The sequence below is a fragment of the Leptonotus elevatus genome, chromosome 10 (genome assembly GCF_054856555.1).
Source record: "Leptonotus elevatus isolate MCC_2025b chromosome 10, RoL_Lele_1.0, whole genome shotgun sequence".
NCBI classification, from domain to species: Eukaryota; Metazoa; Chordata; class Actinopteri; order Syngnathiformes; family Syngnathidae; genus Leptonotus; species Leptonotus elevatus.
Window position 1 is genome coordinate 7594960 of NC_141248.1, and position 21421 is coordinate 7616380.

At 40.7% G+C, this 21421-nt stretch overlaps 4 protein-coding genes across 5 annotated transcripts; 3 read left to right on the top strand and 1 right to left on the bottom strand.

Annotated features, from left to right (window-relative positions):
* Positions 1-1628: 1628 nt before the first annotated feature.
* snai1a (snail family zinc finger 1a) lies at positions 1629-5540 on the bottom strand. Its single transcript, XM_086087068.1, has 3 exons — positions 5174-5540; positions 4210-4710; positions 1629-2956 (listed from the first exon to the last, which is right to left on the bottom strand). Exons 1-3 carry the CDS (start codon positions 5247-5249, stop codon positions 2772-2774), a joined length of 762 nt encoding a protein of 253 aa, XP_085943194.1. The 5' UTR covers positions 5250-5540; the 3' UTR covers positions 1629-2771.
* Positions 5541-7264: 1724 nt separating this feature from the next.
* On the top strand, positions 7265-9383 carry tp53inp2a (tumor protein p53 inducible nuclear protein 2a). Its single transcript, XM_086087570.1, has 4 exons — positions 7265-7408; positions 8096-8232; positions 8492-8588; positions 8791-9383. The coding sequence occupies exons 2-4, from the start codon at positions 8127-8129 to the stop codon at positions 9044-9046; spliced, it is 459 nt and encodes a 152-aa protein (XP_085943696.1). The 5' UTR covers positions 7265-7408; positions 8096-8126; the 3' UTR covers positions 9047-9383.
* Positions 9384-9548: 165 nt separating this feature from the next.
* On the top strand, positions 9549-16210 carry LOC147166901 (glutathione hydrolase 7-like). Its single transcript, XM_086086860.1, has 11 exons — positions 9549-9642; positions 10036-10241; positions 10316-10467; positions 10554-10671; positions 10739-10806; positions 10898-10971; positions 11041-11222; positions 12324-12411; positions 12502-12635; positions 12751-12839; positions 16192-16210. The coding sequence occupies exons 1-11, from the start codon at positions 9549-9551 to the stop codon at positions 16208-16210; spliced, it is 1224 nt and encodes a 407-aa protein (XP_085942986.1).
* Positions 16211-16268: 58 nt separating this feature from the next.
* cyld2 (cylindromatosis (turban tumor syndrome) 2) lies at positions 16269-21160 on the top strand. 2 transcript variants are annotated; one of them, XM_086085949.1, is made up of 14 exons: positions 16269-16417; positions 16490-16964; positions 17251-17380; positions 17638-17882; positions 17956-18124; positions 18660-18792; positions 18925-19029; positions 19262-19341; positions 19426-19492; positions 19571-19703; positions 19785-19893; positions 19969-20087; positions 20173-20377; positions 20604-21160. In XM_086085949.1, exons 2-14 carry the CDS (start codon positions 16530-16532, stop codon positions 20807-20809), a joined length of 2136 nt encoding a protein of 711 aa, XP_085942075.1. In that variant the 5' UTR covers positions 16269-16417; positions 16490-16529; the 3' UTR covers positions 20810-21160. The 2 variants fall into 2 exon arrangements, with proteins under 2 accessions (XP_085942075.1, XP_085942074.1); XM_086085948.1 differs by having other exon boundaries at positions 19262-19492.
* Positions 21161-21421: the final 261 nt, after the last annotated feature.

The following is a 21421-nucleotide window of genomic DNA, read 5'->3' on the forward strand; positions in this document are numbered from 1 at the left end:
GTCCTGAACTAACTGGCAACAGCTGAGAGTTTAATGGGCTCATCCCACATGAGACACCAGATCATCATGGCCAAAGGGGACCGCTATCATTGACTTCAAATCCAGTGGACTCGTTGCAGATGTTAAACAATCTCCATCCTTCACATTTAAACGAGCCAGTCTGAAGTTATACAATGCTTATACTGCCCGGGGGCTTGCATGCATATATCCCTGAGTCAGGAGGAAATAAGAAACTGCCGTGGAACAGTTTACCTCATTCTGGGCTCGACTGGGTTCTAGCCCACGCAGTCCGACTGACTGACTAATCTGACTTACTGACGGAGAGCAAGGGGAGCCATCGGAAGGTGAGAACACACTGACTCACTGTCTAGGAGGACGACGGCTTCTACTCTCCCTGATGACAAAAGAGTCGGAAAACACAACACACGTGAAGCAAGCATGACACAGTTCTTGAATTAAGATCAATTCATGGACTTTGGTGCGCATCCAAATTCAGGCTCAGTCCCGGAGTGATTAAAAACATACGTCGGTTTCTTCCAAGGTTCTCTTTCAAAATGTAAAGCTAAGTTACTTGGCATGTTTGGTACATCTGCACAATCTAAAAAGATCCAATACAAGAGTTATATATATATTTTTTTAAATGCTTTTACAAAGATAATGCTCACTTTTATTGACACTATCACAAGAATGATTATTTGATTATATTGGTTATGGTTTCGTACAATTAGTGATTCCATAAAAACAAACAAAACGCCATAAATTCATGGTTTCCTGTTCAGACTTTGTGGAGCACATTCAACAATATTATATTTTCGAATTCATTAAATACATGTATACTTTCATATTAACGATAGTTTAGGGATGTTCGATAGAATTCCACACAATTACCAGTACGCACACTCAACTCTTGAGTAGTCACTGATACCGATATCAAGCTACAGATATCAGTAAAAAAAAAAATGGACATACATTTTTAATACATAAAATTTCTCCTTCAAAAAAAGACAGAAGAATAAAGACCTATGTATCCCAATATAGCATTGCTCCTTAAAATTGCATGCAATTAATGGCAATTTGCAATTCTTATTTCTAGTTGCTGATCGTAAAATGGCCACAAGTACTGGCCCGTTACAACACATAGTATCGGAACTCGCCCATCTTCAACAATAGGTTAATAGGTCAATCTCTTGATAAGGCCAGAGCAAGTCAAATCATTTCTGCCATTAAAAATTCTACAATTTCAAAGTTAATGTTCAGTTGTTTGTAGTCACATGTATTGCCACTTTACCTAATAATGTGGCCATTGAGTACATGCTGCTGTGTTTGCACAGCGACAACAGTGAGAAGTAGAAGGCAGGTGGAAACTGACAACAGGTGCATTCATTTCCCCCGAAGGCCCCCCCCCACCCCGTCCATCATGCAACATGTTCACCTGCACATCTGCGAAATTGCTTTTGCACAATGCTTACTTCACTCCGCACATCAAATATCAAGATGCTGAAGTGCCAGTTAATGATTAGGCAGACCTCGTTTAACTGTAACGTATCAACTGTTTTCATTTCCCACATCACGGCAGGTGTAGCACACCTTGCCTTTGCTGAAGTTCTCAACCCAGAAGCAGCTTTTAATAAACATAAATTACTTTATTGAATGAAAATCAGAATCATTTTTTGGTATACACAAAATACTGAACACACAAGCTGGGTACAAAATTGAAATAACACATCATCTGCACATTGCACTGTAAAACATTGCCATACATCTTCAAGAAACTTTACAATTTGTTTTTGTACTATCCATTTACAGGGTTCTCATCACATATTAGGCAACCATGTTTCCATGGTGTAAACTTTAAAAAAAATATTTGGTCCCAGCCTTTTTGTTTTTAAACTCTTTGGTTATCAATGATTTGAATACTGCAAACATGAATTAAAGCCACAAACAGTAATGAGGTAAATAAGACAAAAGATTTAAAAATAATAATAATAATTTCCTAGGCACAAATTCATTTCACGTATGGCTTTGACTGGTATTATTAACACTGTGGTAACATTGAGTGCATGGCTTGTGAAGCTTCGGAAGTTCCTATCGTCGGAACTCATCAGTTAAAAAGAAGGTTGGGCTGTAGTCAAAATAGAGGCTTAAGATGACCGTCTTCCATTGAAAGACAAAAGTCCTTTGTGGCAATGCGCGGCATCTTTTTTAAAGCAAGGGCAGTGGACGTCACCTGCCATCCGCCAGCCAAGGTCACTGCCGAAGCACCTGTTAGCACCTCGTCTATCTACGCCACAGTACCAGGGACAGCTGTGTGTGCGCGATAGCTTTTGTGAATCTGCGTGTGTGCATGTCTGGAGACACACTGAGAGGTTGATACCACCCACGCACCCCTACCTCTCAGCAGCTGCGTCTGGGCAGTGATCCTGAGCTGTCCGGCACCAGGACGGAGACAGGAAAGAACACCTCTTACCCCAATGAGTTTAGTACATATTTGGTCTTCGGAATGCACACGATGGCAGCGAGGGGGCTGATATCAAGTACAGATCAGCTCGCTTCAGATTTGGTCCAACAGCCTCAAGACTTCAAAATAGTATGGAAAAGATTTGCAGAGGATGGCTAAGAGGCTTGTAAAATTCAGACCCGTGAGGACTGATTCCTTCCATTTTTCTTAAAGCTGAAATTTCATTGACAGTCAACCGGGCTTTTTGAAGGCGCTTTGTCCAAGGCCACAGGTCCTCCACCATCCTGATGTTGGAGCTTTGTCCTGTTGCGTCTCACACCGCGGCGGAGCAACACCCTGAGGAGCTGTGTTTCTGCAGCAATGACATGCGGCTGAAAGTGCGAGAGCAGACGCTGCACTGGTACTTCTTCACCTCGGCGTGGGTCTGCAGATGAGCTCGCAAATTGGAGCGGTCGGCAAAGGCTCGGTTGCAGTGGGGGCAGGAGAACGGACGCTCGCCTGGGGAGAACAAAAAGACGGAAACATGTTAAATCAGAAGTCAACCGTAAACGTTTCTTGACTAATAAAGTTATATGTGACTTCACTAGTCTAAACATGATATTCTAATTAATATTACATTTGTGGAATATGAGTTATGCAGCAAAATCGATCCGTTTTTATCCATCTCGGGGGGGCGGCCATTTTGCCACTTGCTGTCCACTGAAGATGACATCACAGTTGCTCAGGGCTCAGGCAACGACCAATCACAGCTCACCTGTTTTATGAAGCTGAGCTGTGATTACTGTGATGGTTACCTGAGCAACTGTATCATTTTCATTTAGCAGCAAGTGACAAAATGGCCACTACATAAGATGGATAAAAACGGCTGGATTTTGCCACATAACTCATATTCCACAAATTAATCAGAATGTCATGTTTAGACCAGCGAGGTCACATTATTGTCAAGAAATGTCTCAAGAAGCTGAGCTGTGATTGGTTGTTACCTGAGACCTGAGCAACTGTGATGTCATTTTCGCAAGTGACAAAATGGCTGCCTTCTGATATTGATTTTAAAAAACTGCTGGATTTTGCTGCTTGACTCATATTCCACTTACGCACTATTAACCAAAATACCGTATTTAGATTAGTGGGGCTGCTTAGAACTTTTTTTCTTCTTTTTTTTCTGCTTAGAACATATTATTGTCAACATTATTTTTTGGGGGGTTCAACATTGAAAATGAGACTGCCTTCAGAGGTGTCAAAGCATTTGGCAGGTGATGCCAAGGGCCGGCTTCACGCTCTTTGAATTCACAAGAGTCTCTTATTAACGCCTCCCTCCCACAAACACACGCATTGTGTAGATAATGAAACACTGGTTCGGTTGAAGACTGAGTGAATTAGCATGATTAAATCACGGCCAAATGAGATTAGCATGCTAACAAGTTGCTGCAAGTGCTCAGTGATAAGACCTCTTGATAAAACCCTTTTGTCTTCATTGTGTCGTCTTCCCCAAAAGCAACGATAAGACAATTAGCAATTGCGGCATTGTTGCCGGCACATTAAACACAATGAGTGATCAATGAGCACAGAGTCTACAGAAGGCTTCCCCACGTGATCGCATCTGTTGATCCCGTATTGAAGACATCACATTGATTGTCATGGATATCCTGCATGCCTTCAGGTCACAGCGCAAACGACACGAGACTGACCCGCTGACTCATGACTTCAAATGGAGACTTTAAGCTTTCTATATCTGGAGACGTGGATCTCACCTGTGTGCGTGCGGATGTGACCGCGCAGCAGCCACGGCCTGGAGAAAGCCTTTCCACATGTGGTACACACGCAGGGCAGGGTGTGTGAGCGGATGTGCATCTTTAGGGCCCCCAGGCTGGTGTACTCTTTCGGGCAGTGTTTGCAGAGGAAGGCAGGCCTGCTTGCGGTGACGGGGGCCTCCCTCTCCTCCTCCTCTGGAGGACTGACATGGGCTGTCACACCAGTACATTTCATGCGCTGACGAGGAGCGTACGTGTGCACGGGTTCGGGGCTAGGGGGGTCGGAAGTGCGCCCTTCATCCTCTTCGCCGCTACTGCTGGCACTGCTGCTGAGGCTGGACGGGGAACTGAGGTCCAAAGGGCCTGGGATGGTCGAGGGCTCTGCTTGGGAGGTGGGCAGGTACAGGGCGGGCAAGACACTGAGGTCCCACACCAGACCTGCCGTCAAGCAGGTGGCAGTGGATGAGAGCTCAGCGAAAGGATATTTGTCCAGTGACGTATCTGAGAACGAGATGGAGGCATTGTTCAAATGACACTACGCCAATAGGCTACAAATAAATGGAAATTTAACATCAGATCAAACTCATTGGATGCATGTGTCTGCTTGAATCACTTTATCTTCCACTTTGATCACCCATTTTAGTTTTTTTGGGGCGTAAAGTTGCAGCCATTGGAAGGTTTCATGGGCCGTTTCCTCCCACATATTCACAAGGGCTTGTAACATGAATGGAGCTCTGTCTGTCGCCACTAAGGGGGGAAAGTGCATCTAACGGGCCAAAACTTTATCGGGAAGATACAGGATGTGGAGTTAAACCACATTAAAATGAAAATAATAATAATACACATGCACACACAATGTTCCAGCATCTACATTGGAAAAAGGGGACTTTCTCACCAACATGCACAATTACGTAAGAAGGTTTTTCTTAACTCAATCACTAAAATAGAAGGCTACATCACTTACCATTCTGACATTCCAGTTCACTGTAGTTTGGCTTTTGCCTAGCAAAATACTTTTTAACCAAGAAAGACCGAGGCATTGTCCTTTTGCGTGTTCAACAACTGTGCGTAAAAGTATCCGGTGACGGGTAGGATTTACAATCTGGAACAAACAAGGTTAATAAAAGTGTCCTCTGCCAAATTGGAAATATATTTGTGAAAAACAAAACAATGTGTATGTTCCAATAGTCCAAAAGTTGCAGTGGAATTTGGCAGACCAGCGTGCCTGCAGCTTTCATGTAGAATGACTAAATGCTGGCCTCTGTTCTGAAATACTGACACAGGCGGTAGGGGTGTGCTCGCCCCCGAGGGCCCTCCCCACCACCGCCACCAGCTCCCTCCTGCTCCTCCTCCTGCTCCTCTTGCTCTTCTGTGCAGGAAAGGGGCTTCATGCTTACAACCCTTTCCGCAACCCAAACATGGAGCTCACAGACAGGATTCCAGCCGTGTGAACCTGCAGACAAGCAAAGGTTGCTGAGATTCATGAAAATTAGCACTTGATTGTCAAAACAGAGTTAGCACACCATCTATGTAAAGCACTTATACAATAGTTTCAATGAACTACATTAATAAATTAACCAACAGCTATACAAATGTGACCATTAATCAAAAATATTAACAATAGTCATCTAATAACGTGACAAAAACATTTAAAGACAAATGTTTAGATAGTGTTTAAGCCAGTAGTCCACTGCATGAACACTGGAAATAGCTTCAAGTAAAATGGAGACGCTGAATAAATGAGCAGAAATGCTCAATTCTCACACAGAACAGAAGACATATTCAAGGGTTTAATTAGAATGAAAATTGTGCGAATCAGATGCTGTCACACAGTCACCAGATCACATTAGCTGAACAACTTAAGAAGCCTTTAGGAGGGAAAAAACACTTGCACATTTGATAGAGATCCAATACAAAAGCTGCATCACAAAATCTGCATTTACAAAGATATCAATGATCATTATGACTTTGGTTTACGCGTCAGAATAGAAGAAAGTCCCATCGGGAGATGCAGTGCAGTACTTCAACAATTCAAGCTGCAACCAAAAATAATAAACATATTAGGTTAATGCCATTGCCTGTACCAGTCAAAAGTGCCCATTAACAAAACAAATTTAATACAGCTCCTGTGTTAGATATAATAGTAATTTAAAAAAATATATAATATTTTGTGTGTTAGGTGAAAAGAAGAACGAAGAAAGTTAAATTCCTGTAAACGTCCTCTCATGTCAGAACACTAGATGATGATCTTGACTTGTGAAATGATTGAATTTGACATTGGAAATTGATTCTTTAAAGTAACTGAACCGCATGTCGCAGGCACATAGGCAGTAGATAGATAGTTTACTTGACGTCAAATTTGTCACACTTACTGTAAACAAAGAAAACACTTGAGCCTCATGTGACGCACATGTCAAAATGGGGGCGAACCCAATAGAACTATTTCACATAGAGCAAAAGCGCCACCTGATGGACAAAAGGATAAGTGATATTTTACGTCATCTGACTCGGAATTCCCCGTGATTATGACGTTGAGCGATAAGGGTGGAGCTGAAGTCATATGACAAAATAAAATAAAATCAAATCATTATCTGTCTTGGGAGCAAAAAATAACGCTTCATATAGACGTGTGTGTGTGTGTGTGTGTGTGTGTGTGTGTGTGTGTGTGCGTGTGCGCGCGCGCGCGTGTGTGCGTGTGTGTGTGATACTTTAAAATACTGTAACCAAAATCTTGGGAAAAACAATTGAAAATAGTGGGACTGCAAAGGAGAATTATTCTTTACACGGCTGCCTCTCAAGTGGTGCCTGAAAAAGACCACTTTTACTGTTGTGTCATATATACGCTTAAAATGTGCATTCAATATTTGTTTCCAGTCACAAAGACGCTGACTGGAGTACTGTATGTCCTACGCTAGAGTGGAAGCAATGGGAAGGTAACTATCTTGTCCCCAAAGTGTGCTCTTTGACCAATTCTCCGTCCAAGCGTTTACAGTGCAGGGAGGATCTGCGAATTGATTGGTGGTTTCTAGTCGCAGGCGGAGTCATGAGCGCAGCCGCTGATTTCTCATTGGTCGAGCATTTGAAATGAAATGAAACAAACAACAGCTCAGTTGCCCTTTTAAGCAGTTGAAATTCGTGAACATTATTGTTAAAAATACAACATTTACTGTATGACAGTGAGTACAGCTGAGAAGCAAAGGTAAGAATCCAATTTGTATCTGTTGATATAGTAAAATAAATAACTATGTACTTCGATATGTTGCTACTATTTGGACTGACATTACTCGCCTATTGTTAGACTTGATTAAGAAATACATATCGTTATTACATATCGAAGTTTAATTGGTTTATGAATGACGAAATAATTGTTTAGGTAGCCTAATGACTGATAATCTGTCACTAAATCAACATTCAATCAACTAATCAAATCAAATCAACTATTGCTGTCGTGAAGCTTGTTGCTGTTACTGCCTATGTAAAAACAGTAATGTGAAATGATATACAGTATATTATTTTTTAGACGCCTTCAAGGGTCCGGGTTTTGCCAACATTCAATTAATGTATCCGCACCTTTGTCGAGACAAATGGCCCAAACAATGAATTTTGCCATTATTCAAAGCGCTTAACCACTCGATCTTTAATTGGCCATTCTAGTCAGCTGATCATACATTATTGTTGGACAAATGACAAAACTGCCAAACTGTAAAAGAGGATTAATCAGTATGAAAAAATAGTGTGTGATCATTTACACGCACACACACACACACACACACACACACACACACACACACACACACACACACACACACACACACACACACACACACACACACACACACACACACACACACACACACACGTTAAGAATCTGTATTATCCTCCTTAGCTAAAGAAAGATACGTCAGAGAGAAGCAGTAATGCTCAGAAAACTCGCTCATCTGCTTTTTGGAGGAGAGGACGACCCTGAGGAAGTCAGGTCCGAAGAAGTGCTGGAAGAAGAATGGCTTGTTGTTAGCCATCAAGGTTGGGTGTGCATCCACTGTACATACACTGTGTTTGAGTTGTTGTTTTTACGGCATCTCACTGTTTCACAATTGTTACCTGTTTTGGCGTTTTCTTGTTGACTACCTTTGCACAAGCGGTTATCACTATGTACATTTATAGCTACTGCTTATTTTGTTTACAAAAAAATTGTCATGTTCAGTAAGCATCCACCAAATGTATATTTCCTCAACATTGCTTTCACATCCTGGTTCTTCTCTATGAACATTTGTCTCCACAGAAGCCAGTTCCGCAGAGATCCCAAGTCTGGAGGCCCACACTATATTACCACAGTCTGCTCCTAATGCAACAACTATTACAGAACTAAAAACTACAAGGTAAAATATATGGTTAACTGTATACAAGCTACCTAGCTAGCCTTTAAACATCAAGAACTAAACGTTGTCAAACAGATAATTAAAAAAAATTCCTTAGAGTAATTGTAGAACTAGTCCATTTTAACATTAAACTTTACTTTGATGCCTGCTGGTTGCTGAAGGAGTTATATTTTATTTATTTTCTGTTTTTTTTCCGCCCCAGTATAACAGATCCAGTGAGTGAGCAGTCCACCATTAAAAGCAAAGAAACAGCCAGTAACATTCGAGGCATCTCAGAATTACTTTCGCCTCCTAAAGCCATGCAAGAGGCCACAAAGTTAACCTGCATGCAAAAATCCTGCACATCCCACTACCCCATGTCCCGAAACGCAATTCAGCGACACAATCGTGTTCGGCATGGATTCCAGCACCATTCCTTCCCTCTCCAACAGCCGGGACATCGCACCCTTGGCCATTAAAGTGCTGGAAGAGCAACCAGTAACAAATTTGTAGAGCTGATAGACCCTTTCTTTGTTTTATTCACAACAAATATTCTACAAATGGACAAATCACATAGTATTCTTGCTATTGTTAATTACTGCACTTGTTTTTAAATTAAACTGGCAGCTGTGTAGAAAGCATTTTGATTTAGAAAATCACTGAATTTTATATTGACATGCATTGTTTTTATTGATGCAAATGTCTTTACAAATTGTGTCTGTAAAAGTTTTGATATGTTATACTATTTTTTTTTTTAAACTTGTGTGCATTTGAGTACACACAGAAATAAAATACTAACAAGTGTATTATCTGTAACATGTTCATGTTCTTTATTTATGATCTCATTGGTTGGAAGGTAGCTATACCAGCTGTGTTTGTCTACCCATTGAGCTGAGGGAGGAGCGTAGTTCATATATAGGCAAGACACAACACCTGGCGCTGCAATCAACTTAACATCACTAACATTAGATGTTAGTGACCATGGAAGTCTCACCTGATGCAGAACTTAATCAACAATCAACAATTAATTACCAAAGTTTTGATTTTTCTCATTTGACGGATGGTTCCAAGCCAGGTGAGTTCAACAGTTATTCAAATAAAGAGCTCCTCACTACAGTATGGATGAAAGCTTTTAAACATGACTTACCATTTGAAGGTTTGAGCAAGGTCCAAATGCTGTACTTGTCTGACTTTGTTGAGAAAGAACTTCACTACCACGCATATATGCTTTTTTTCCCTCTTCTTTAAACTATCTTAGCTTTTCATGGCTCTTTACTTCTCCTTTGGTGAAACTGTGGTACTGCTTTTGATACTTGTCAGCCATTCTGTTGATTGTTAATTAATTTATGATTACTATGAATAAGGTTTTGACTGGATTCTGCTAAAATCACAATCTACAATCTCTTTTCTAAAGCCACATAGCCAACTGCAAGAAGTTTAAAATGTGTTCCCATACTGCCTTCACCAGAAGTCAGCAAAATCTCCAAGGACATACCATTGCACCAAGTGGCCTCTGGTTTGCCTCAATTCGGTGACCAGGAAGATATCAACTCTAACAAAGCAAAGATAAGCTCCAGTGGCAAGGCGCTTGTTTATTTTTATATTGCCTCTGTCACCTGTGTCATAGCGGTGACTGCTGCGTTAATGCTGCAGGTTTACCTGAGTAAAAATCCGGTATGTCATCTTATACTTAAGTTGGATATTTGCGGTGTAATGTATGCCAGGCTGTTATCCCAGTGGCTTGTCAGCTCATTGTAGAGGGAGTGTTGGTGTCGGACCATGAACGCTGCACAGCACTTGGCCAGGGAGTCCTTCATGATCAGGGTTCCAGCGTGGATGCTGCCATCTCTGCTACTCTGTGTATGTGTGTGGTGCATCCACATGTGCTAGGTATTGGTGGGTGAGGTTACTCAAGTTTTTGTGTACACACTCGTATGAATTAAAACACATGTCCACCCATGTTTAACATGCTCCCTTTTTACACAGAGGAGGGGTGATGCTCGTTCATGACATTCGTAGGAATAAAACAAAAGTACTAAATTTTCAGGGAACAGCACCAAAAATGCTCACTGAGGAGATGTTGCAAAATGGCTTTGGACGAAAGGTAAAGCATGAATGAAAGTGTTTTGACTATTTTGAATGATAAGCACGAGTCTGATTGCGGTGTGCAGGCAGGTCTGCTGGTGGGAGTGCCTGGCATGCTCAGAGGGTTGTACCAAGCTCACACAATGTACGGCAGGTAAAAAAGAAAAAAATTATGCTGTAAATGAAGATTTGATGTCTGAATTTTCAGCATTTTACAGTCAGATATATTTTCTATTTTACCGCAGTTTGCCTTGGAACAAAGTGGTTGCCAGAGCTGCTAAGGTGGCAAAAGGGGGTTTTAATGTATCAAAGAGTCTTGGTGAGTCACAACTTTACAGTCAGTCTTCATCGTGAGGATCATACTTTATTAATCTTGCTGTCTTCTTAGCTGATGCATTAGCAAAAGTAAAAGAAGAGCAGCTAATGGCCCGCTTCAAGAATGTGTTCTTCCCAAAAGGCAGAGCTCTGCTTCCAGGTTCATTTCTGAGAATGCCCAACTTGGCTCAAGTCCTTCATAGTGACTTGTCAAACTTCTACAGTGGAAATTTATCACAGGAGATGGAGGAAGAGGTGGTGTATGTTAACTAGCTTAGCATTATTGTTTATTTTAAACATTTCCGGGCTACAGTATTTTCAAGACATTTTAGATGAAAGCTTAAAGAGTAAGTCAACACTTCACATGTGTGCAATATGTTCAGCCCCACTAGTCTAAACACGGAATTCTGATTACGTAAAATCCCATGAATAAAATGCATTTTTTCCCCTATATAAAATTATTCACAATCGTCCCAACGTACTACACAGAATCATACAAATCCTCAAACTTTATTTTTAACATTTTATATATGTTTACCAGATGTTATAGAAAAAGTCGTACTTACATTTTAACATATTTAATGTCAAGTTACAAATTGATGTAATAATTCAATAAAATCTCAAGTAGATTTATCTAAACCTCAGATAAAACGGAAAATTAGGCATTAGCAGTAAACAAGCTTGTTGACTTTTATTAGAGAATAAAAGACAAGCCCTTTTGAGATCCCCAAATTATTTATGAATTGTCAAAAAATAAAATATCAATCTTTCGAAAACCAGTGCCAATTCAAAGAAATGGGTACCATTTTTGCACTCAGAAGTCCTGAATTACTCAAATCATTAAAATGTGCTTTGCACTGGGTGGTGGGAGGGATGTTGGGCAGTATATTAAAGGATGCCAGCCAATCAGGAGACCATATTACACACGGGATTTTACGGTACTATTTTGCGTTTATGGAATATGAATTAAGCAACCAAACTCCACCTGTTTTTAATCCACTTCTGGGGCGGCCGTTTTGCTTCTTGCTTTCTAATGAAAATGACATCACAGTTGCTTATGGCTCGAGGACTGACCAATCACGGCTCGGCTTGCAAATGTCACGTGACTAAACTCACTCAGAAAATATGTGTGGATTGATTGGTCGTGACCAGGGCACTGAGCAACATTTTCAGACAACAGCAAGTGGCAAAATGGCTGCCCTCTGAAATGGATAAAATCGGTGGATACACCCTACAGACGCAATATGAATCAGAATACCGTGTAGACTTAAGGTGGGGCCACACCAACATATTGTCAAGAACATTTTTGACTTGACTTCCCATTGAAGACTGCTTATATTTGTATTTTTTTCCCAGGTGCGAGGCCAAGGAGGAGTCCTAAGTAGTGAGGACCTAAGCAACTACTCTGTGGAAGTTGGGCAGCCATTGGAAGGACTTTATAAAAGTACAACCAGTGTAAAAATTATATGTAGATAAAAATAATTACTTAAATTTGTGCATACCAAAATATGGTTTCTTATGTTCTTATTCTTAGAGTTTAGAATATTGGTTCCTGCTCCACCATCTGCTGGTGCAGCTTTGCTATTGACTCTCAAGCTTTTAGAGGGCTTCCAGCTCCATGAAAACAATACCTCTGAAAATCAAACAGCACTCGGCTGGACCAGTGAGGTACTGAGCCGCAAAGCTTAAAGCATACTATATATATGTAATGAAATGTTTGTCTATTTTGGTCGAGTGGTATTGTTTGTCTTCCTCCCAAAAGGTCTTTCTTCAGGCTGTAAAGTCTCTGAAGGCAACTGTCACAATGGCTAGTGGTCTGGGCGACCCTAAATATAACTCGTCTGTGACTGAGCTGCTCTCTGACATACTAAGGTAAAATGTACAAAGCCATCGTTATGCCACTTGGACAAATCGCTTTGAACAGGAATTCAGACACACACTAAGCATGCATGTGCTCGTGTAACACTTAAATGTCTGTAAATCAACACTCCATTTTAAATAAATACCAAATATATTCACACATGTTAAATTCAACTTTAAAGATTTTGGATTTAACTATACAAATTTTTTGTCTTTTATCATGCAATTATTTGCCAAAGCACACTTGGATCTCCACCAGAAGACCACACCCTCCAGAAGGCAGAGTTAACTTTTGGACAAGTAGCTGTCATGGGACCAGATGACCTTATCGTGTCAGTGGCAGGGTGAGCAAGCACTATGCCATCAGTGATCATGACAGGATACGAGTTTGGTATTTCCTTTTGTAAACACTCTCATTCTTTCTCGTCATTTCCTGCAGTTCACTGAGCAGACCATTTGGGAGCAGAATCCTAACCCGCTCTGGTATCATTCTAAACAGCCTAATCCTTGATTTTTCCTGGCCAAACAAAACCCAAGGCCAACTGAAAACAAAAGGAGTGAGTGTCATTACACATAATAAAATCCATCAGTTAATCAGTTTTAAAACCTGTTTTTGTCATTTCAATAGAGAAACCGAATCCAAACTTGTAAAAGTCCTCTGTCAGCGTTGATACCCACAATAGTGGTACCAACATGGCGTATATGTGGGACATATATGGCACTGGTTGTATCAGGTGGACACAGTTTGACTACAATTACCCAGGTACCATTAACAATGCAGTTGAAGCTTTGCAAATACAATATGTGTTACACTTTGTAATGCAAAACATTTACCATATATGCTTTAGATGGTACTACGTTTCCTAGCTTATGAAAATGACATCTTGCTGAATGGACCTGATGCACAGTGTAAGTGTGTCAAACACATTTTACAACAGTTAACTGTTGAAATTCACCTCGCGCTTTTCATTCTTGTGAATATAACCTCAGCAGCTGAGTTTCCAGAAGAGAGGGCGGAGCTTGTGAATGCAACTGGCCACAGAGAGCGCAAAACTTTTGTCCATGGAGTGCTGAGGAACAACAATCTGATCAAGAAATTGATTGTTCCTCTACTTCTCGAATGAAGTTTCATGTTCTCATGACCCTTGTACTTGGAATAAAAATGTCAATAGGCCTATGTCTGTTTTGAGGACCATTGCAGTCGGCTGTTAAAAATGATTACTATCTCCCACCCCAAAAAACTTGCAAAACATTGAGGATAATGGGCCTTTAGGTAAAATTTCAGGAAATGCAGTAACCTTTACAGGTAAACTGAATTTGACCTTTTCAACTTTTAAGGTAACATAATTGCTCGATATTTCAGGACTTCTTGTGCAACTTGTTTTCTACCAAGGAGCGGCATAGCAAAATTCAATGTTTCAGTCATGAGTGAATACATTTCCTGGTTCGATTAAGATTTGTATTTAGCAGTCCTCTCAAAGACGACCCCTAACAATTGATCAACAGTTCCTTCAAACATCTCAGGGAAGTCTGAAGACTGGAAGAGTCACGTAAAGGCATAAAAGTGGCTGGAATTAGAGAATAATTTTGCCATTCAACTTTTTGTAGAACAGCAAGCCGTACAAAAAGTAAAGAAACCTTGAACAGTTGGACATGCATTTATTTGAAAGTTGAGAGAAGATCGGAGCAACTTAATCAAAGTCAAGTATCTCTGACTTTAAGTTCCTGTTATATGGTATTTGTGAATGCATTGTATATAATACATTTTGCCCCCCCCCCCCTCCTTTTTTTTCCCCCAAGAAAAATGAAACCGTTGCTGCCTGCATGCATGTGCTCACTGGGGAGCGCCAATCCTGTTATGTAAAGTTGATGTACAGTCAAGATATTGTCAAGCTTGCATGCCAGCTGCATCACAGGGTGGGACGTGTCACGAGTAGAGTCTGATGACAAACATGTCACTCAAAGTGCGTATTAGTTACAGTAAATATTTCTACATGATGTCTGTTGACAGTTTGCAGCAGCTGTGTAATATACTGTAGTGATTTTCAAGTTGCATTGAACTTTTATGTCCAATATTTACAAATTATTTTCAACTATTTCAGTTTGTCTTTCACAGGTCTAACATTATGTAGCTTGAAAGATGCCTAGGAACAACTGCTCTCTCGATCTATGGATGGAACCAAAAATGTGGTTTGTTATACAAAAAGCAGCCACCTGCCATTACGGTAGATCTCTCTGGTTACCATTTTATACTATTCAGTTTGGAAGTGCAAGTTTGCAGATGAGCTACCACTCTTAAAATCACGTCACTAACCAGTTCAAACTGGTTTGATCTTGCGCCACTTAGATAAAGATGTGATTGTACCATGCAGAGACGGGACCAATAAGCGCTATAGTCACACTTTTCAGACCACAGTTGTGGCCAGTAGTCAGTGACAGCAAATGGCCAACACTTAGAACCTAACATCTATTTGCTTAATTCAATGGCAAATGTATTCCCAATTGACAATTCCGAAATTACATCACAAATCAATGGTAGTCAACTCATTGAAATGACCCTCTGCGCCCATTGAAAAAACATTGTATTAAGGATTGTTGTAATTTGATTTATAAGGATTATTTAGATTTCCAAATGTGATCAAATGTCGTTTGACTACTATAGCCATCTGCCTGGTTTATGTATGATAGTCATAGGCAAAAGCAATACAATTCGCCGTTTGTTTTCGCCATATAAGGAGTTGCATTGGGAAAATATCAGTGCGGGTGTTCGGAATTGTCAATACTCCATTCTATTAACTTCGTAGCATTTCTCTTGTTTTGCACTGCTTCCTGGTGTGTATGAGGATTGATGGATCTTTGTCGATTCAAGTTTCAGCTTCTCTGTGCTGCTCAATCTAATCTGCACAGAGAGGGCCGTCAAAATCAGTAGCACTGGCTGTTTCTTTAATTAATCAGATTTCAAATTCGTGTACACTGAAACGTGCTGGCCCGCCAGCACGTTTCAGTCCTCTTATTCGATTGATTTGCAATACATGTATAATAATCAGCATTTCTGGTGAGTATGCATCTTGTTCACATTAAAATATATATATTTTTTGGTCATGTTATTAGATGAATATTGATTCTGAATTGCTCCAGATGATTTCGGCACCACATTGTTTGGTACCAGGCAGGTACCAAATGCACTAAAAGCCATTGATTTATTGAATAATCAGTTTTCCTGATGCAATATTTTGTAATAGTGTCATGGCATGGCTGAACTTATGCTACCAGTCTGAAAGATGTTCATTCCCCATTATCTTATCATCGCTGCAGTCACGCAATGGCATTTACTTTGTCCCGGTGAGTGCGCTTTTGTGTTCAGGGCGGAGATGAAGTTCTGAGGCAAGTGGGCGTGACCGGTCGCACTCAGGTCAATATTAGAACAAGCAAAAAGCAAGCTTTCACTCACTCTCCCAACTCGTCAGGAGAAAAGAAGACGCGTTTTTGAACGTCTGGGATGATTTCTTATGAGAGCTAAGATAATTTTTTCCGTGAGTTGCCGTTGAGTGGTTGGCGAGGGCGTCGTGTCTTCACAGGAAAACATCGAGGTGAGTGTTTATTTTGTCAACACTTCTGCGAAACAAATGAGGACACGTTCCCCCCATCTTGCATTTCAACAGATTTACGTCGCAAAACACTTGTTACCGTTATTTGGATTTAATGGAGTCCAACCCCGTGTTAAAAGAGACGTTTTTCATCGTCACACGTGGGAAGTCGCGCAAAGGTTTCTGTCGGGGATGCATTGGTCGGGTGGAGGCAGAGACGCAGCGCGGGGAGCTGACGGGGCTTCTCTACTCCGGCGGGGCAAACGCGAGGAAACCCAAGAAAGGAGGCGTCGTGCGGAGGGAAGACACATACCCTCTGAGCCGCCACCAAGCACAGCTCCTGCTCTTCATCTCCTCCGTAAACAAACGCCTGGAACTGCTGTGCAACCCACAGCTCTTCTCGGCCATCTGTGAGTTAACTGTGGATGACCTGGTGGTGGTGAAGAACAAGAAGGGCCATCTACCCGGACTAGTGAAAAACCTGATGCAGATTGGGAGGAAGGAAAACAAAGACGACCTGCAGATGTTGGCGTTTGAGGTGGAATTTGTGGTGGGTTCCTTTTACTATTACACGATTCAACACAATTCAAGTAGAACTGTTGACTTTACAAGAGATGCTGGTATAAGTCTGGCGGGGCGCCTCAGGCTGATAATTACTATACTTCATGTACTGTATCCACCCAAACCGATTAAGTGTACTGTACTATAAACTAGTCACCGTTTAAGTTGACAACCTTTCAAAGGTCCTTGAAATGTTGTGTTTAATCGAGCATATAGACAAACTGTGTTCTTCGACTTTGTTATTCACAATCTTCTTTTGTCTGTCTACCCTCTAGGACAATGCTCTGACTTTATCGTCTAAAAAGCCTGCCCCTCTGTCCCTGTTCAGCGCTGCGGACATCATCCAGGTGGTCCCATCTTACTCTATCCCCCTCGGGCTAAACTGGAATGCTGGCCAACATGGTGGTATGTATACGGTCAATGTTGCATTATTAGAAAATGTAAAAAACAAATGTGTTGTAGTAGAAAAACTGGTCCAGTTGCACAGGAATGCAGAAGAGTGGAGTCATCACATGGCTTGGTGTGGTTTTCGAGTTGTCTGCATAATTTGCACATACTGTCTACCTGTGTTGTTAGTCAAGAGCATGTCACAAGATTAAAGATACTATATGTCATATGATTTTTTTTTTTTTGTAACACGTAACCTCCCTACATTTTTACAGGCACAAACAAAAAGCCTGTGATGCGCATGAACTCCATGCCAAATATTAGATCTCTTGGACAAGTGAAGGGAAAACATAAAAAACAAAGCAACAATCCAAGTCCAAATCACAACACATCACATGCACTTTTGGAAGTGGGGTCTTTGGTGGAGATTGTGTCCAACACGGGAGTCACAGTTTATGGAGTTGTGAGGTGGCTGGGTGTCCCTGCAGGAAAAACTTCAGAATGGGCTGGGATTGAATTGGTGAGTCTCAAGATTATCATTAAAACTTGTTTTGTGAATATTTGCAATTGATTCTATCCTTTTGGTGCATCAGGACTATGATGTGAACAGTTGCTCAGATGGGACATATGGCAGCCAGCGTTTTTTCACCTGCAAAAAGAGCAGAGCTTTGTTTGTCCCTGTCACTAAATGCAACCCCGATAGCAGGTTTGTCTGCTCATCTACAGGAAGTGACACCAACAGCCAAGCGGAAATACCTCCAGGTTAGTTCCTTACCTACCATTTAGCAATTAAACGATGTGCAAAAATAGAACAATGCCAACAATTAATGCTATCTGATGTAATGACTTTTTAATGAAAGTAAATGTCTGAATAAAAGTGTGGAGCTTGTAATCTATGGAGGACTAAAACTCCCCAAAGCAAATAAATGACTAAATGAATAAAAGTGGGAGAAAAAACATACAAAAAATTAAATACAAAAAAATTATATAAATATGTATCTCCATAAATAAATACATAAAAAACAGGATTAAAAATATATTTAAAAAATGTCGAAATAAATACAAAAATAAATATATAAATAAAATATCAATTAATTAAAAACGCTCTGCTCTCACATTTATTTATTTCATGCTGCAGGTTGAAATGTTATTCAAATGAGGGGGCGGTCCTAAGCGTGTTATAGTAATCAACATTGGATGTGTGTTGCAAATACAGGTCATATTGAAAGCACAACATTTGTTGCTATTACTAATGATATCTGATTCATCACTGAAAAAAAATATGTGTGTTTTCTAGTTCCTCCATATGTGGACTCTGAGGAGTATGTGGCACCCATTGCTGAATCAGAGGCCGTGTCTTTGTTAGTGGGAAGAATGAAAGGGATTCAGGGCCACATCAACTCCTGTTATCTGGATGCCACTCTTTTCAGGTAAAACCAGTTCACCGCCCATCAGAATACTTGCCTATTAAGTGGTGTCGTGATGTAACTTCACTCTTGATGTCGGATGATGACGAATTAGCTACGTGCATCCAGACCAAAGCTGTTGTTTTCTTTCTTCAGTTTGTTCAGCTCCTCAGTGACTCTGGATAATATCTGGCAGACGCCTGCAGACACCGTGCAGCCGATTGCTTCCACACTGAGAAAAATAGTCAATCGTTTACGCAGGTATTATTGCGTTCCTCTAATCTAGACTACTTTGTATATGGTTTGTGGTTTCATATCCTCACATTTAGCTTGCAAAACAAACACATTTGAATGTAACCACATTTTATAAACATATTGATTTCTTGATATGGCGCGTGTATTTTCTCACTAACATGGCATGATGTGTTTTCATTCCTTGTTCTCTATTGTTTCGCCTTATGTCACTCACTGACTGCAAATGCATTTGTTGTAGACAAGGGTTCGTGCCTGCTGCAAGTGTAATGAATTTCCGTAATCAGCTTGGCTGTGACACCTTTCGAACAGAGGAAAAAGGTCCATACTCTTCCAAGTACTTTTTCAATATATGGCATTTTGTTCTCGCTAAAAAAACATTTTATTTTATTTTTTTCACTGCAGACCCAGAGGAGTTCATCACACTTCTCTTTCAGAAGATTCTTGGCATCGAGCCGCTCCTTAAACTCAGGTGTGACCTTGGGCAGTCCAGTTTTAACACTCTTGTCAGTTTGGCTGATTTAAGTTACTAAATACATATTCCTACCAGGTCGAGAAGTGAAAGTTATCAGGGGGCCTACACATTCCAGATCTTTCTGGAAAAGGAGCAGATGGCACAAATACCCACAGTTCAACAGCTGCTGGACACTTCCTGCCTGTCATGTGATGTCAAGTTTGAAGAGGTAAAGTTCACAGAGGACAAACAATAAATGATTGTCCTTTTAATCCTTTAATTCTAATATCATATTTCACTTGTTCCCTAGGTGCCGTCCTGTCTGATAGTTCAGATGCCAAGGTTTGGAAACAAGTATAAAATGTTTTCTCACATCATTCCGTCCATGGAGCTGGACATCACTGACCTCCTTTTCAACTGTAAGGAATATATCACAACAAAAATATTTAATCATTCAACACTTTAAAAAAAAATTTTTATTTGTGTTCTTACAGCTCCTAGGCAATGTTTCATCTGTGGGCAATTGGCAGAGCATGAGTGTCTCCAATGTCTGCCAGATCACAAAATGCATCCAGGGAGAATTAAACAATACTGCACAACCTGCAACACGCAGGCAAGGCATTTTGGGGGGTTGTAAATAATGTGGTTTATTGATAAACATTACTTCCAATTTATTTGCGTTCTTCTTTGTTTTGAAGGTGCACAGACATTCGGAGCGACGGGGGCATTCCCCAAAATCTTTCTCAGTTCCATCTGAGGTCGCCACCGCTTTCCCTGCACCTCGGCACACGATGCAGCTGTTTGCTGTGCTTTGCATTCACACCAGTCACTATGTGTCCTTTGTCAAATCTGGCTCCGATCCACACTCTTGGCTCTTCTTTGACAGCATGGCAGACAGATGCGGTGAGGATCTTGAGGGTTATTTGCCGTGTTGTTGTTTTTTTTGTCTAGGCAATGACGTATTTCCCCAAAAATGTTCGTGCAAACACTGACATGTTTTCAAATGCAACGGTTGCTTGTGACTGCTCGGTACAGATAAAGCAGTCTCAACAAAGGCAGATAAGGATGCACTCTGACTTCTTTGTCGCCTCAATCTGATTTCTAATCTGAACACTGCTCTTTCTTGCAGGTGACGATCAAAGGGGCTTCAACATCCCAGAGATCCGAGCTTGTCCAGAGTTGGGTGACTTTTTGTCCCTGTCAGAGGAGGAGCAGGCACGAGCTAACCCTGCGTGCGCTCCTGAGCTTGTGCGCCGGCTGCTGTGTGACTCCTACATGTTTTTATACCAGAACATAGCAATGACTCTTTCCAGTACAAATCATCAGGGGCCTTAAATGTATCACTGCAAGGACACAGTGTTCTTGCAACAGTGCCTTAATAATAACTTTGCACTTTATCAACCAGGGTTGGATTTTTGCATCCAAACAATGAGTGGGATTTTTTCTTTTTTCTTTTGTTTTTGCATACCACAAAATGCAGTAATGTTCAGAAGGAAATTCTATGGTAGCTCACATATTTGGACATGCCAGGTGTAAAACATACAATATTTTTTGGGGATTGGACATTTTTATTGTATTGTCCTTTTGTCATGAATTATGGCTATTTATGGTAAGATTTTGAATGTTTTATGTCAATGTTTTATGCATTCCCTTTCTAGTTTGTGCAATAAATAATCTGTTCAAGCACTTGAGATTGATTTAAAATATAACTGGAGCCTCCTTGACCGTTCATCTTTTGTCTCTTAACAAGTGGAATGGAAAAAGTACAAATCTGGTCAGATGTGTTTACTGTAAGCAATTGCACTGGGTGTCATTTTAATGTATGAAAACATTGCAGTTTCACTTTACTTTTTGATGGGTCCTTTATTACACTTTAACTAGTTGCAACTGAGTTAGGGGGAAAAAAAGTGCTTTTTTAAAATATCCACATAAGTGTAGGATGTTTTT

Coding starts and splice junctions, on each gene's coding strand:
- snai1a (XM_086087068.1), bottom strand. CDS start 5,249: ATGCCTCGGTCTTTCTTGGTTAAAAAGTATTTTGCTAGGCAAAAGCCA. Junction 4,711..5,173: donor TGAACTGGAATGTCAGAATG/GTAAGTGATGTA, acceptor TCTCGTTCTCAG/ATACGTCACTGGACAAATAT. Junction 2,957..4,209: donor TCACATCCGCACGCACACAG/GTGAGATCCACG, acceptor TGTTCTCCCCAG/GCGAGCGTCCGTTCTCCTGC.
- tp53inp2a (XM_086087570.1), top strand. CDS start 8,127: ATGCTCAGAAAACTCGCTCATCTGCTTTTTGGAGGAGAGGACGACCCT. Junction 8,233..8,491: donor GCTTGTTGTTAGCCATCAAG/GTTGGGTGTGCA, acceptor TTGTCTCCACAG/AAGCCAGTTCCGCAGAGATC. Junction 8,589..8,790: donor ACAGAACTAAAAACTACAAG/GTAAAATATATG, acceptor TTTCCGCCCCAG/TATAACAGATCCAGTGAGTG.
- LOC147166901 (XM_086086860.1), top strand. CDS start 9,549: ATGGAAGTCTCACCTGATGCAGAACTTAATCAACAATCAACAATTAAT. Junction 10,672..10,738: donor AAAATGGCTTTGGACGAAAG/GTAAAGCATGAA, acceptor TGCGGTGTGCAG/GCAGGTCTGCTGGTGGGAGT. Junction 10,807..10,897: donor GCTCACACAATGTACGGCAG/GTAAAAAAGAAA, acceptor ATTTTACCGCAG/TTTGCCTTGGAACAAAGTGG.
- cyld2 (XM_086085948.1), top strand. CDS start 16,530: ATGGAGTCCAACCCCGTGTTAAAAGAGACGTTTTTCATCGTCACACGT. Junction 17,883..17,955: donor AATGGGCTGGGATTGAATTG/GTGAGTCTCAAG, acceptor TTGGTGCATCAG/GACTATGATGTGAACAGTTG. Junction 19,493..19,570: donor GAGCCGCTCCTTAAACTCAG/GTGTGACCTTGG, acceptor TATTCCTACCAG/GTCGAGAAGTGAAAGTTATC.